The following is a 16329-nucleotide window of genomic DNA, read 5'->3' on the forward strand; positions in this document are numbered from 1 at the left end:
TCATCTGTAAGACGACGGGTCAGGCTGGGTGACCTCTGGGGCCTCTCCAGTTCTCGCAGTTCCAGGTTCTTGTTTGGTGGTAAAACCAACAGAGGGGCTTCAGGTTCTACTTCCTGTCAATCCTTGTTCACCTTCTTTGGATCACAGGCACCTCTGAGCATCTGATGAGGATTATCATGACTCTTCCCAGGAAATTGCACGAACAGGAGTTTGCATGCAGTCTTGGGGCTTCACAGACCCCTTGGAGCCCAGGGAGGGGCCCCAGGTTAAGAATCCCGAGACTGGGTAGCTTCATGTTTTTGTGAAAATTTGATGAGGCATTTAAAAATAGCTCAAAACTTTAGCAGCAGAACTTTGAAAATTATTATTTAGGTTAACTATTTTTATTGTCTAACGTTTCCACGTAGAAGACTGGACGTTGGTGTCAGCCTGCTTGAAGAATGGAAACTCGCATTACTCGGTCAACTAAAGAGCAGTGTGTATGGTACCTGAAAGAGACCCTGTGTGTGTGCACGGCTGGAGGGGAGGGTGTCACACATCCCAGCCAAGTGTGTGCACGGCTGGAGGGGTGGGTGTCACACGTCCCAGCCAGGGCTCTCTTCAGGGCAGGAAATGCATGAACTGAGGTCTGCTTGCATCTCCCAATCAGCTAATCGAGACTTCTGTTGTCGTTTTTAATTTATGAAGAAATCAAAATTAAATGCTCCTAACAAAGGACTTTCCGAGTGGTTCAGTGGTAAAGAGTCTGCCTGCAATGCAGGATCCACAGGAGACCTGGGTTCAATCCCTGGGTCAGGAAGATCCCCTGGAGGAGGGCATGGCAACCCACTCCAGTATTCTTGACTGGAAAATCCCATGGACAGAGGAGCCTGGCGGGCTGTGGTCCACAGGGTCACAAAGAGTCAGACACGACTGAAGCAACTTACTATGTAAGTAGGTATGTATATACCAAAGAGACTAGGAGCCTAGGGAGGACCATTTCTAGCTCTGTTCATTTTCTGTACTCTACACAGAATATGGAATGGACAGAGTAAGAGTAACGTCATACATAAGTACAAAATAGGAATTAATCCTAAAGCAGATTTAAGAATAGTGAAACTGCTAATTTCCTTCCAGCGTAGGTCTCTCTATTTTTAAGCCACCCGTGGGAGATTCAACATTTTTCTAAATTCTAATGTCATTTGGAGAAAGCTTTGGACTTTTTTTTAATTTTTGGTTGCATCATGTGGCTTGTGGAATATTAGTTCCCTGACCAGGGACTGAACCCAGGCCCTACGCAGTAAAAGCGCAGAGTCCTAACCACTGGACTGGCAGAGAATTCCTGGACTTTGTAAGGTACTTTCATGTAGGTGATCTTATTTGGTCCTTTAATGAGCTATCTTTTTTGGGGGGGGTGGGGGAGGAAGGAATACATACATCACTAAATGTGTGCAGTTCCTTTTAGTGAGTCACGTGAGTCTCAAAAAATCTACTCACCTGCTTCTTTCACCCAGCAAATTTATAAGCTTCGGTAAAACTTTGTTTTTATCGTCACAACCACAGCATTTAAGTTCTCAAGCTGACACATTCCTCATGGCCTTCCTTTTACATTTTTCGAATTCTATTAACTTCTCTGCGTTCAGGTCAAATTAGGCAGATGGATGTTGCCTCCTCTTGGCAGTCCCAGCCGGTCTCAGGCATTCTCCAGAACACAGAAATTCTAGTCCCGATGTTCCAGGAAAGCCCCCGCTCCCCTTGACAGCAGTGATCCCGAGGAGGGCGCCCCGCGCTCCTGTCCGTACTCTCTGGAGCAGATGTTACACGCTGGGGTACGAGTAACCCGCTCGGTCCGTGGCGCAGAGTCCTGGAGCTCCGCATCCCGGCTTTGATCTCCGGCGGCATTTTCCTCTGTTATGTGACAGAGGTCACCGGGCTCATGTGTGACAAACTGCTTGCATAAGTCACAGCGCCAGTGGCAGAGATTTGTAACCGTGCGCCTGGTCCATTGCTCTTGAATTATTTCACAGGCCCGCTGCTTTACATTTACACTCTGTCGGAAGATGAACAGGGGAAGGGAGTAAAACCAAGGGCAGGGTCTCATCCTGAAGGACAAGGAGAAACAGGTGGAAGGTTAATGGCCCTGGAGCGATTCCGCCAGCCGCTCAGCCTTGATATATGGGCCTCGGGCCTCAAACGGGCATTGGCTTTCAAAGATATATTATTTCATTTGAGGAGAGACATCCTGGAGTTCCTGCATTTGTCTGCTGATAGATGACCCCCCTGTCCACAATTGGTTATGGCGGCTGAGTTTTCCTTGGGCCCGCTCCCGTACATAAAAATTTTGCTGAGCTCTCCAACCTCTCACGGGCCCGGGGAGCAAGGGTGGGCCGCGTGCACGCCGGCTGCCAGGCTGCGGCTGGAATGCTGTTGCTATTTCAGTAGTTCCTTTTGAACCAGGAGGCAAGTGGGGGGTGAAAGACACCTCTCTTCATTCACACAGAACTTGATACGAGTGGCCTTGCCCAAAAAAGTGGAGCATGGAAGGGGTGGTGCTATCAGGCGTGTGTGAGGGTCATGTGAGACGAACCTGGAGTACTTGGGGGCACTGCCCTGGCTGGCCAGTGGTTAGGACACCTCATATCCCGTGCAGGGAGTGCAGGTTCGAGCCCTGGTCGGGGAGCTAAGATGCCACACGCCTTGCAGCCAGACAACCAGAACATGAAAGCAGAAACAATACTGTAACAAATTCAATAAAGACTTTAAAAATGGTCCACATCAAAAAAAAAATCTTAAAAAACACAAAACGGCGAACCCAGGGAGATGCTCCGCCGTTAGGATCTCATTGGAAGCCACCAAGAGCTTCAGACTTGGCGTTTTGCACCCACCCCTAAGCTTTGCATAAAGGGCTTCCTTAGTCTGCTTTATTATTTTGTTTAGAAAATTTGACTTGATTTGGGGAAGGGAAAGAACACAGACCAGTGATGGATTTGCCCAGTGAGAACCGCCGGACAGTGCAACCAAAAAATTTATCTCGTGGCTCAGATGTTTTTTGTGAATTGAACTTGGCCCCAGATTAATGCAACCAGTGCCTCTCGGCCTCTGAGAAGTTGTCCTACAGATTCTAGAGTTGCCAAAGCCACTCCTAGTATTCATAGATTTAATGATCATGAGAATATTAGGCATTCTGGTAGGCCTTAACGTGCAAGTCTTCTGCAATTACTTATTAACTCTAGTTGTGGGATGTGTCCATACAAAATCTTCAACTTTATAACTCCTGGTAACTGTTATACGAGCCTTGTCAGAGAGATAATGGTTGTTTTTATGGCACGCATTCAGGAAAAATGAGCTCTGTAAACTCACCGTCTAAACAAAAGGTGAGTTTTCTTTCCAGTTCTTTTGTGCTCCAGGGCCCTTGGGTTTGGTGAGTATATACAGTGTCAAAATTCCATTTGTAGACATTTTTATACTGAATACCTTTGTCAGAGGCAAACTCATTATCATCATAGATACGCTGGGATTTATAAGAAGTTAATATTGGGCACCCATCTGATAATATATAAGTGCCAGTAGGAATTTAATTTTTACGTGGGTGACCCAGCTGTGCCCCAAATCCACATGTACTTGACAAGGCACCGTTGTCCCAATCCTTATCCAGACACCCTCAAGCCTGGCCCGCAGTGGAAAGATACAGGGTCTGACCATTGGCTCTGCTAGTAATATGCTCATGTTTCTATTGTGTCATTTCTAAGTTATGTCTGACTCTTGGCATCCCCTTGGACTGTAGCCCACCAGGCTCCTCTGTCCATGGGGTTTCCCAAGCAAGAGTACTGGAGTGGGTTGCCATTTCCTTCTCCAGGCAGGTTCGTTACCACTGAGCCACCTGGAAAATACTGTAGGCTTACAGAGATGCTCTTTTCTTTTCCTCTGGAATATTGTAAAAGTGCAGGTTAGACCAGACTTGAGAGACCCACAGGAAGAAGATGCCCTGACTATTTTAAGGAAAGCTTTAAAATCAGAACCGCTTATTAGAGAGAGAGTTGGATGGTGAGTGGAATCTCCTTGTCCACTTGTTGCTTGGATAGATGAGTTCCCTATGGCTTCCCTGGTGACTCAGTGGTAAAGAATCCGTCTGCCAATGCAGGAGACACGGGTTCAATTCCTGGGTCGGGAAGATCCCCTAGAGGAGGAAATGGCAGACCATTCCAGTATCCTTGCCTGGGAAAGCCCATGGACAGAGGAGTCTGGCAGGTTACAGTGCATGGGGATCACAAAGAGTCGGACACAACTTATCGACTAAACAACAACAAACCAGTCAAGGGAACCATAGATAAAATAATCCCGGCAGAAGGGCAGGTCCCAAACCCCACTGGGATGCTTCCCGTCACAGAACATGAAGTGGTTGGTGGCTGTAGACTTTTTGCTCCTGACCTGACGCCTCCTTTTCACCTTTTGCAGAGTTGGCGACTTTGTTTCAGCCCTCTTCCCCTTCCTCCTGCTATTTCCCGCCAGCAGACCCCCGTCCTGTAGGTTCTGTCCCTGCAGAGATCAGATCAAAGGCTCTCACATAATGGGAGCTCACTCTGAATTAGTGAGGAGCCCCCACCCCTGCATCTGTCGGTCTCCCGCTCAGATGGACTCTTCCAGAAGGCAAGCGAGGAAGCCACATACTTGCAAACAGTCTCTTAATTGCTCATTTGCAGTTGGACAGAACGCTAACTGCAGAAAGACTTCAAAGCCAATGGAATCTGCATTGAAAACAGGATCTCAATACCCGAAGTCGCTTATTGTTGCAAAATTAGAATAACAAATGTTCCCAGCATGGAGCCAACATAAACTTGCCCGAGTATTATTCAACCTGAGACTGATTCAACTTTTTTTTTCTTCACCGCAATAGAAGTGGCACACTCTGCCCTGTTTGTTATTCTATACCGTTCATGTTAATGATATATCTAAGTCTCCATCACACTTTGGATTTTTACGTATAATTACCCGTATTAAAAAAACACTCATTAGCGTTCCGTTCCACTGACTTAATTATGCCCTTAATTAAATCCTGACTAACTGGGGGTCACTGCGGTGTCAGTGGGATTTGTCACTGTTCGTCAGCAGGTGTCTATTTGCTTCTATTTTTGGTTTTCCTCTGGTTTGAATGTATTCAAGAGCTTGCTTTTTCCTAAATACCAGAGTCCTCATTGGAGGAAGGAACAGCATATATTTGACAGGCAGCTGGAAAGCTTGTTTGTAGGAGGACATTTTTGTTATCATTTTTCTAAGAATACCCCTGGTTTAGGGGAAAGATGCAGAGAACAGAGTTGGATACCACAGATGCACTTTTTTAAAGATTAATATGTTTACATTCTGGAGATCATAATCATATGCACGTATGCAATTCTAAAAATTTCCTTAAAAAACAAAAAATGATGTTTTGTGGTGGTTATGAGATCATCACATTAGATGCTTTGCACCAAGGTCCTTTGTACTAGTTAATTATTTCACTGACATTTGTTGTTATAAAAATATAAAGCAAATTACAAAAATGGGAATCAAGCTGAAACAAAAAAGTGTCTTTCGTGTGTCTAATGTTCACATAAAAGTCAATTCATTGCTTGGAAGGACTTTTAATAATTAGACTGCTTATACCATCACGTTTGGTATTAGAATGTTGTAGGCTCATGATTTTAGTGCATTACTTAAGGGAGATATAATTCCCGTGTTTATGTCTGTAATAGGCACCTAATGTTGATCTGAGTAATTGATTAGTCCAGCCAGATTTGTATAATTAGTTGTTTTCAGCTTTTCAACATAAGCCCCCAAAACACTTGCTGTGAATCTACAAAGCTTTTACATTTATTATCAGTTTTTTCATCTAAAAATGTATGCAAGCTATCTGAAAAGAATCTATATATGTTTTTTCTGGAATTAGGATGGCTCTTCTAACATAAGCCCTTAGAGACTAAACTCAGACTGTATGTCTCTTAAGTTTTTCAGTCTAGAAATCCTGACTTTTTCAGTAGCATTTATTTTCATTTAAAGGTAAAAAAGTCACAAGTTTCCTACCAGTTAAGATGTTTTTCAGAACTTAAATTTCTAATGGTAACTTTAAATGAGACAATGGGTTACAGATATCAGACTACCAACAACATAAAACATATATTGTGATCTTATTGTCACTGTATTTTGATATTACATAAACAATTTAGATTTACCTACAATAGGGTAGGGCAGAGTAAGAAGGACTTTTTAAAGAGATATATACTATAATTCAACTCACTCTATTTCTCAAATCAATTAATTTCATCCTAAAGTATTAATTACAGTTGCCTTTTCTAGGGGCTTCTAGAGTAATGAATATTCTCTTTGTTATCCAAATTGTCAATGCCAGTGTCATTTGAGATTCAAGTTTTCTTATCAACTTTAAACGTAATTTAAAATCTAAATATGTGCTCATACAGAGTTTCTAAACCATTTCAATGATGAGATGAGATGAGCTTTTATGAATTCTGTGGGTTCCTATACAGCCCTGTAGTAGACCCTGGAGAATGAAAGCCTGGATCCTGTGTGTAACCTACAGTAGCCACCAAAGCAACACGAAATACGCTTTCCTGGCACGTCCACAGCTGAACTCATAAGCGTACGGTTGAATTGCCATAGAGTTGGTCAGATAATTTTACAATCCCTTCTTTCATTCAGTAAATACTTCTTAAGGGTCAGTTGTGTCCAGTTACATCTTAGGACTTAGAGAGTCAATATCCCTCCTTTTGAGAAGTATATTTTTTATATATTTTAGTGGTGTTGAATCTTTTTTGAGTAATTACACTGAGTTAATAAAAGCCTTTGTAATTTAGCAAGCCAGCCTAATCAAGGATTAAAGGCCCAAATCATGGAGTGTTTTTGCTCCCCCTCGCTTAAGTTTTCAAGAGACTCTGCAGCTTCCCCATTCAGTTCATAGTATGATTTCAAGTACATTCCTGGCTGTGTTCAAAGATAATTTTAATAGTTAGTGTCCCTTTCGACACTCAGAGTCAAGGTGAAAAGGAACAATAATGATTAAGGAGAATAATAATTTTTTTCACAAATTAATAGTAACTTTATTAGAGGAATCAAAGAAGGGTGAAACTCATGTAGGTAAACAGTGCTTTTAAAGCCTGATTAGAATCCCTAGAAATATTCTTTCCTGTGACAGCTGAACGATGCCCATTTGTGGGCTTTGATTGGTAACTCTCCAGAGCTGCATAAGTTATGTGGTTTCATTAAAAATGCATCGGTCCTTTTGGGATACCTTCTCTAATTCATTGATTCAATGATATAGGCCTAATAAACATTTTTGGCATCACAAAATGCAATATCAAAGTGTACTCTACCTACAAGTACACAGTGTGACAGGAAAGCAAGTGGAGAATCAGCTACGGGACAGTGCTGGGTGGGCAGTGCTGAAATCTGATATCGAAACTGAGCAGGACCCTTAGCTCAGTGGCGAAGAACCTGCCTGCCAGAGCAGGAGACCCAGGTTCAATCCCTGGCTGGGGAAGATCCCCAGGAGGAGGAAATGGCAACCCACTCCAGTATTCTTGCCTGCATAATCCCACGGACAGAGGAGCCTGGCGGGCTACAGTCCATGGGGTCGCAAAGAGCTGGACACGACTTGGTGACTGAGCCATCAGCACAGGACCCCTCAGGGCCTTTCAGGGCACAGGGCCTTCTGTGTGCCCTATATCAGGTTTGTGGAAAAAGGGTTTAGTGTCCTTGGTCTTCCCTGACTTCCAAAGAGCAGGCTCAAGCAGTTACTAATTAGGGAAGTCAGGGAACACGGCTGACAAGAAGCAGTCAGGGAACAAAGTAAAACAGAGCATGATTAGGATTGCCCACACGCCACGCCTTACCTCATCACCAACCCGTCAGGAGAAGGTCACACCCCCTTCAGCCCTCACCCTAAATGTTGGCTTTAAAAATTGTTCCCTGAAACCCAATGGGGAGTTCAGGCATTTTGAGCACGAGCTGCCCATTCTCCTGACTTGGTGCCCTGCAATAAACGCTGTGCTTTCCTTCACCACAACCCGGTGTCAGTAGGTTGGCTTTGCTGCATGCCCAGCAAGGGGATCCAAGTTCAGTTCGGTAGTGCTATTTAAGAATTCTATCATCAGGCCGTTTTGTAAGCTGTTTTGTTCCAGGTCAGATGACTTGAAGGTAGTGGGAGGCAGCAGCATCTGGACTGTGCCCCAGGGAGGCTCCAGGGTGAGTCACCACTGATCTGGAAACATCAGTTTCTTCTTTCCTTAATTGATACCGGAAAGTCTGGTGCTGTGTTTGATACGAATTCCCTGCTTGTTGCTGGGCACTGACTGAACTGTTACTTGCCTCTCATCACAGTGGGGGCCTCATCAAGTGGCCTCTGTTTCTTGGTTTTGTTTTGTTTATCTTTTGGACTTGCTGGGTGGTACGTGAGATCTTAGTTCCCTGACCAGGGGTGGAACCCACGTCCCCTGCACTGGAAGGCGGCTTCTTCACCACAGGACCACCCAGTCCTGCATGGGCTTTGGAGTCAGACTTGCCTCAGATCCTAGATCTGCCGCTTTGTGGTCACGTGCTCTCAGGAAAGGAACTTAACTTTAGTGTCCTTATCTACAAAACAGGGATTGTGTACTGTTGATGTGGTAATTTTAAATAAAGTGAGATCATATTTGCAAAGTGCACTGTGCAAGAACCTGGATGCACAGAGATGGAATGGTCTCCATCCTCAGATAGGAAGGCTCATGTGTGTAAGATGTGAGAACCAGTGCTATTTGGGAGGTGGGGGGAGAGGACCAGTGCGGTTTGGAGGTGGGGAGAGGAGAGAAGGCTGTCCCCCAGCAAGAACTACATCTCCAGGGCTCTGCAGTAGAGAGATCCCTGGTGTAGACCAGCAACCAGAAGGTGTGTTTATTTGTATGCATTTCATGTCTCCTCTTTAGTTGCCCAGACCTTTACAAGACAATTCTCTCGCGTCTGGATGGCTCTCTCTGCATCTCTTGGGTCTGATGGAAGGCCTGCTGTCTCTGGTTCTCACTGAAGGATGGAGGGAGGGGAGAGAAGCTGTGAGGCCATCAGCCTGTCCAGCTCCGCGGTCAGGAGACAAATGCTGGAGGAAGGGAGAAGGCCGGCAGGAGCCAAGGATGATCCACTCCCCTGAGCTGCTCTGTGACTCTGCTCCCCCGTACTCTAGTATGTCACACAGGCTGATTTATGCCAAATAGTTATGTCTGTTATTAATGGAGGGGCAGGAGGGCGGGGAGAGAATGAGTTCCGGAAACTTTTTTAGAAATTAAAAAAAAAAACAAAACAAAACCCTTAGATAATTGCTTTACAATATGGCAAGTGCAATAATAGAGGTCCCCCGAGAAGAAAAAAGTCTCAGCACATCTGAGTCCCTTTTTTTTCTCTGCAACCCTGACCTGGGTTAAAACTGGGGACAGAGAAACGAAGGGCAGGCAGGTTGCGGCTTCTGAAGAAGTTGAAGGGCTTGTGCAGGTGAGTTCTTTCTTAGCCCTGACCTACGTGCCCTGATTTAGCTACAGGTATTCTCCGTAAGGCACACACCTGCCCATCAACGCACTCACACACTCAGAAGCTCTCCACTGTGCCTGTAGCTCAGTGCCCCCTTCCTGCTGTGGAGCCAGAGGGTCCCTTCTCCTCTGTCTTTCCGCCGCCCTGTCTCCCACGTCCCTTACTCCTGTTAGACGTCTCATTGCCCGGCAGTTTTTCCAGCTTTCCCTCCACCAGGTTCCCTCACCCAACAGGCAGCTGCGAGACTCCACTTCTCAACAAACAAAGCCCATCTCCCAACCAGCATCTGTTCCCATCAGGGTCCCCCCGCCCTGGGCTCCACCGTGGGCGTCTGCAGGGTCCGCGGGGCCGCACCCCGCCCCGCAGGGAGACGGGTCTCAGAGCCTCCCGGCGCCCTTGGCCGCCTCGTCTCCGGCCTGTGCCTGCTTTCTCTCTTGCACCCTGAGGCGCCCCTGCAGCGACTCCTGATCGTTCCCTCCGAGGCTCCCCTGCCTTGACCCGCCCCAAAACAGTGTTTTCCTCTCCCTCTCACGCTGTGCGTCCTTGGGGATGCCGCCCACAAACCTTCTCCCCCAGACTGCTCTGTTTCCGGACACACGGGCTCATCACCCACATCAGCGCCCGGAGGCCTCCTGGGGTCACAGCCCCTCCAGCTCATTTCCTGGGTCGTGTGGTTTCATCACGGCGCTCTCAGCTGCCGAACAAGCGACGGCTCGCCAGCAGGCATCTCATCACCCCCGCCTTTTCACGTCCCTCCCCGACTCCAGACACACGGAAATGCTCACACGCAGCCACCGCTGTGCTGGCCCCGCGTGGGCAGCCCTCCACCGCGTTCATCAGAACCGACTGCGCTAAACTCCAGATCCGGGAAGCTTCCGCGGCGGCTCGGGGTGGAATTAACTTCCCTCCTTCCTCTGCGACTGCAGTTTCCCACTTGTTCTTTTTTAGCTGATCTGTCTGTATATTGAACACCGCCACCGCCAGACTCAAAGCCACTCGTGGGCCCAGTGTAAGCGTAGTCACGGAGATCTCTGAAACTGGGGTGTCAGACGCTGGGGCCTGTGGTGAGGCTCTCCGCTTCTTTCCCTGGGGGCGCTTACTTGTATGTCTGTCTCTGCTACTTGTCTGCACCCCTGCTTTGTCACTCTGAAGGATTCTCCCACAAAACCGAGCAGAGAGTTTTGAACTCACTGCATAGCAAGGTTCGTTTGTCAGAAATTCACCCATGTTCATATGAAAATGCCATACTGATTTAACTCAGGGCTCTCAAACTTTTAAAAAAGGTTTTTTTTGGCTGTAACATGTAGTATATGGGATCGAAGCTCCCTGACTAGGGATTGAATTCAAAGCCCTTGCGTTGGAAGCACTGGGTCTTGACCATTGAATCCCCCAGGGAAGTCTGGTCCCAGAGGTCTCAGCCGTTAAGACAGGACCCTTTGCACTCTTGAAAATGACCGAGGACTCCAAGACCTTTAGTTCATGTGAGTCTTAACTCTCAATGTTAATGTCTTTGGAGTTAGAACTGAGAAATGGTTAAAGCACAAGAATTCACCAGCCCAGTTTCCACTTAGCAGGAGAGTGATGTCATCTCATCCTGGGGCCTCGGCACAGTCCTGAGAGGCAGAGGGTCAAAGGGCGAGTTTCATCCGAGTGCAAACAGGAAGACCTTCTGACCGCACTTGTAAGCTGGTGGTTTAGGTATCCCTCCTGTGGGTATTTCCTCTCTCAAGGGAATTAAAGCATGATGCCAGCTGAATGCACTTCCCAAACCAGAATTTCCACATCAGCCAGGCAGTGGAGACCCCAGGGAATGAAATCTTCCCAGCTGCGGTGCTTGTGAAGTCGCTGTCGTGGAGTCACACGGCACGCGTCCCCTGCTGTGGTCAGCCCCGGCCTCCCCAGCACACGCTCACTCACCTGGACCATGACCCCTGGTGAGGGGCGGCCGGGCACCACGGCGCTCCCTTGCTGAGGTCGAGATTCTCTGGGTTTGTGCATCAGCTACAATTTCTGTCCGGTCACCCCCAGGACAGGGAGGAAAGTGAGCGGAGGGACCCCGTCCAGGCGAAAGCTTAGACTTGGTGCTTGGGTTTTCATTTTGGGTTGAACTCTCGGGTGGTAGTAACGACTGAACTGAGGATGAAGGACTGTGCCTGACTTTTGTAGAAAGAAGCACAATGGTGTCCTCTAAACACGGCGAGTATTTACTGAGCCCAAGCCTTGCCCAAAGTTCTAGGCATGTGCTAGCTTGGTGAACTCCCACCCCAAGTTCAAGGTGTCAGCATTTATTAGAGTCTGATTGGAGCTGGGGAGGGGCTAGGGATAAGTCAGGAGCTTGGGATTAATACACACAGTACTTTTGTAAAATGGATCGCCAACAAGGACCTACTGTGTAGCACAGGGACCTCTGCTCAATATTCTGTGATAACCCATGTGAGAAAGGAATCTGATAAAGAATGAATATATGTATGTGTGTGACTGAATCGCTTTGCTGTACATCTGAAGCTAACACAACATTGTAAATCAACTATACTCCAATAAAATTAAAAAAAAAGGATTTGATGGACTCTGGAGTGAAGGAAGGCCCAGGAAGTTAAGTCTTTGCCCAGCCCTCCTCTGTGGGCCCCTGGTGGAGTCTGCCTTTGCGTCAGGCCTGACCGACTGCAAAGCTCTCACCCCTCGCCATCGGGTATATTTCCTTATACTGTGTTTGTGGGCCCAAAATGTCGGTTTGTGAGTGTGTGTGTATTAGACTGTGTGTGAAGACACATTCACACTTGGAGAGGGGGCTGTATGTTTCCTGGAAATCTGCAAAACTTTTTATTCAAGAGGTGGTGATTCCGTCAGCACTGCATCATGGTCAGCCTGTTAGACGTGCTGCAGAGCCTGGTGAATCAGAGCCTGTGTCTTAGGAAGAGCCCTGCTAACTGGAGGTGCCTTGGCTTCTGAGACACAGGTGCTGCATCTCCTGACCTCCAGAATGAGGATGACGTGAGGCCGCTAGGGGGGCTTCCCGCTTAGAGACACATCCAGGAGCTTCAGTGAAAAAACGGAGAAAGGGGTGCTTCTTAGGAGAACGTGCTTTAAAAGCATGCATGTACGCTATCTCGTCCGTAATCTCAGACAACCTGGACGAATTCCTCAAGGCCTAGTCTGTGCAGAGGACGCACTGTAATTTCTCATGGTCATCTTTGAGGTCTGCCTGCAGTGTGCTTGATTAAAAGCCAACAAAGACGGAAGGGCCCCGTTGAAGAATGTGGTTTGTGGTGGAGTCTAATTTGCGCCATCGGGCAAAGGTCACGGAGAGGAGCTCGTTAATGCAGTCAGGCCGGGACGAGATCCATCTCCATACTTCACCGTATTGATCTGGGCTCGTGGGCGCGCCCCTCCTTGAACTGATCAGCTCACGGGTGGTGTGGATGGCCAGCTTTCCGAGCTGAGGATCCTAGCAGGGCAAAAGGTGGATGGGCAAACACCCTCGTTGTAGGTCTTCCGTTCGGTGCCTAGGGACTCGTTTTTTATTTACTCAGAAAAAAAAAGTAAGAGATGGGTTGCTTTTCTACTGTGAGGAGCTGTTTTTCTTCTGCAGTCTCTCTAAATCACGTGAGCCCAAAGGAGGGATTAGATGCATTTGAATATAGGCAGATGGTTTGCTTTCAGACATAACGTGGATGTTAACAAACAGAGCTCGGGGTTTTTTCATTAAATGATACCTGCTCGGCGTGGTCTTTAGGACCCAGGCGTCACCCTATCCGTGTCTCTTTTTGTCACAAGTCACGGCCATCCCTGTATTCCTGTCATCCTTTAATTGCTGGAGCACTGAGGAAGCAGTGGCTCGGTGGATCCAGCTCGTAAAACATTTATGTGACCTTTGTGTGCGTCTTCCTGGAAGTGATGGGCCTTGGGAATTCTAGAAGTGCAGTGGCAAACATTTCCTTTTTCTTCTGAAGTGTAGATTCCAGATTCAAGCTGGACGGGAACACGCTCAGCGCCCTGCTAAGCCTCAGACTTGGTTTCCAAGAGACTCGCCCCGCCCCCAGGCCCCCTCACCACCATCCACGGGGAGACAAGCCCCCTGAGAAGTTCCCTGGCCACCCGTGAACCCCTCCCGGCCCCAGCCCAGCGCCGAGCTCAGCAAGCAGCGGTCGGCTTCTCCTCGACTCCATTTTGCTCATTTTCTAGCCAAATTTTGCTTTGGGAAAGAGAGTTAAGCCTGTATCTGAGTCAAGTAGACGGGTCAGATTTTTGTAACATGAAAATTACACCTCATTCTTGGCTAGGGGTTTCTGAAAGGGACGTCTGTGAAATACCACTTTGAAACGGGTTTTCGTGTTGAAACTTCTTCACAGGGCGAGTCTCCTCTTCAGGCTTCTGTGAGATTCCCCGTCTAAGGCTTTTCCAGGCATGTCCCCACCCCCGCCTTGTGAAGGCAGGCCGTCACCAGAAGGAGCACTCTGCTCTGTGTTTTAATTTTTTATTTTAATTACTTTACAGCATCGTGTTGGTTTCTGCCGTACATCCCCACGAGTCAGCCACAGGCACCCACGCTCTTAAGCCCCCTTCCCCGTCCCAGCCCTCTAGGCTGGCACACGGTGCTGGCTTCACGTTCCCTCTGTGCGTGTGAGCGGAGTCCCTTCAGTCGTGTCCAGTTCTTTGGGACCCTATGGACTGTAGCCCGCCAGGCTCCTTCACCTGCATGGTACAGCAGGTTCCCACCGGCTATCTGTTTTACATGTGGTGACGTGTATGTTTCCATCACTGGAATAAACGCATGCACTGTCAGATCATCCCACCTTCTCCTCCCTCTGTACTGCGTCTCCACTGCTGCCCTGCGGATAGGCTCATCAATACCAGCGTTCTAGATTCCGGGAGCCCGTGCATGCTACGTCACTTCAGTTCTGTCCGACTCTGCAACTCTACGGACTGTAGCCCACCAGGCTCCTCTGCCCATGGGATTCTCCAGGCAAGAATCCTGGAGTGGGTTGTCATGCCCTCCTCCAGGGGATTTCCCCACCCAGGGATGGAACCTGAGTCTCTTGTGTCTCCTGCACTGGCAGGCAGGTTCTTTACCACTGCGTCACCTGGGAAGCCTCTAGACTCCATATATACGTGCAAATGTACGATACTGGTCTTTCTCCTGCTGACTTACTTCACTTTGTTTATTGGTGTTTGAGCTCCTTCTGAGCATTTGAAAACGCGAGGAGACCCCAGGGTCCTCCATCTGATCGGCCCTTCCCCGGCTGCGGTTCAGACAGGGCGGAGTCGGGCCCCGGGGAGCTGGGATGGGGATGGGCCCACCCACCTTGTGACCTGACTAGGTCGGTGAAGCTTCTGGGCCCTCTAGCCAAGGAGTGAGTTAGGATTATTCGGTATCTTCTAGGTTCTGAATCATAGTCAAGGGAAAATTGTTAATTTTTTTTTTGGCAGGGAAAAGTCCTAATCGGTCATAAAGACATAATGGGAAAAGTCTTGCATGTCACAGCTGGAAGGCCTTCGCTTTCTATTAATAACTCGTGAGCAGTGGCCAGCATCACTGAGACAGGCCAAAGGAATGGGAAGCGTGTTGTAAGGCCCACCCTCCTGATACAGGTGCAGAGAGCTCGGGACGCTGCTGCTAAAAATCTAGCTTTTGTGAATTTAATTCCAAATTCCATTACCGTGCAGCTTTGTAGGATGTTTTCCCCTTTTAACTAAAAAATTGTTGGAAACCAGTGTGGATACGACGTTGGGAAACAGTGTTTTGACGATGCTAATGTCCTTCATAGTTAGCTCTGGGCCCTTCAGGAGGTTGAGGAGTCCTTGGTCCTCCTCCCCCGCCGAGCTGCAGGACAGAGTTTCGTGGTGACTCAGCTCGCCTTCGGGTCCTCTGGGGCCGGGGCCAAGCCACGCAGGGGCTACCCGGCCTTTCAGTGGTGGCCCCGAGATACCGGGAAGCCGGTGCATCACTGTGAAGGTGCAGCCTGAGAGCTTTGACAGAGGTGAGCCCTGGTGCTGCCCCAGGGACACAGCCCGAAAAGGTGGTCCCCACAGACAGCTGGCCACGGCCACGCACTCTGTCCTGACCCAGGGGACACATCCTGAGGCCATATGGGGGCTGTTAGGGGAAAGGGGTCAAATAAAGCTCTTATTTGCCTGAGTGTCTTAAGAGGAAAACACAGTTAATGGCTGTCATCATTGTTCAGTCGCTCCATCGTGCCGGACTCCTAACTGCAGCACGCCAGACTCCTCTGTCCACTTGTCTCCTGGAGTTTGCTCCAATTCATGTCGGTTGCGCGATGATGTCAGTCATCCCAGACCGTAATTTGTGGATTTTCAAAAATGTGAAGAGAGGACGTTCTTTTTTCCCCCTCGGCCCCTTCTCCCTCTTGGGTCTACTTTACCCAGAAGAACCACACCCTTACTTCCGCTGAGGGCACAGAACAGACCCCCTTGGGATTAAGGAAATGCCAGGCCTTAGCTCTCCTTCCATTCAAGGTACCTTCATAGTCTTTCCACGGAAATAAGAAAGAACTCCCTTCTAGATTTTATGTCCAGATAGAAACTCCAGGCTTCTGTCATTGGGTGACTGTGTTTTTGTATGTTTCCAAAGGACTTTTTTTTTTTCTCAAATCAGCCTTTTTTTACATCTGAAATAGAAAAATTATATTACCTTTAGTGTATTTCCTTGCAGGAAATAAATTGAGGCAATTTATATTTAAAAAGAATAAAACTTTTAGAGGAAAAAAAGACTCGTTTTTAATTCCTGTATGAAGGCTCAGTGACAGGGCGCTGTGCTCGGATTCGGAACGCCTGGGTTCCCATCCCGTTTCT

At 47.9% G+C, this 16329-nt stretch overlaps 1 protein-coding gene across 11 annotated transcripts in view; it reads left to right on the plus strand.

Moving 5' to 3' along the window:
• The window catches only part of NR5A2 (nuclear receptor subfamily 5 group A member 2), a 128287-nt gene that overhangs the window by 47565 nt on the left and 64393 nt on the right, over nucleotides 1-16329 (plus strand). The window contains exon 4 of one of the 11 annotated variants that reach the window (XM_059875489.1): nucleotides 8928-9927. The exons of the other annotated variants lie outside the window; for them this stretch is intronic. Within the exon in view, the coding sequence (XP_059731472.1) occupies nucleotides 8928-9209 (282 nt within the window). The 3' untranslated portion in view covers nucleotides 9210-9927. Of the gene's footprint in view, nucleotides 1-8927; nucleotides 9928-16329 lie in introns of those variants that run through there. 11 annotated transcript variants of the gene reach the window in all.

Source organism: Bos taurus, chromosome 16, assembly GCF_002263795.3.
Source record: "Bos taurus isolate L1 Dominette 01449 registration number 42190680 breed Hereford chromosome 16, ARS-UCD2.0, whole genome shotgun sequence".
Classification (NCBI taxonomy): Eukaryota; Metazoa; Chordata; class Mammalia; order Artiodactyla; family Bovidae; genus Bos; species Bos taurus.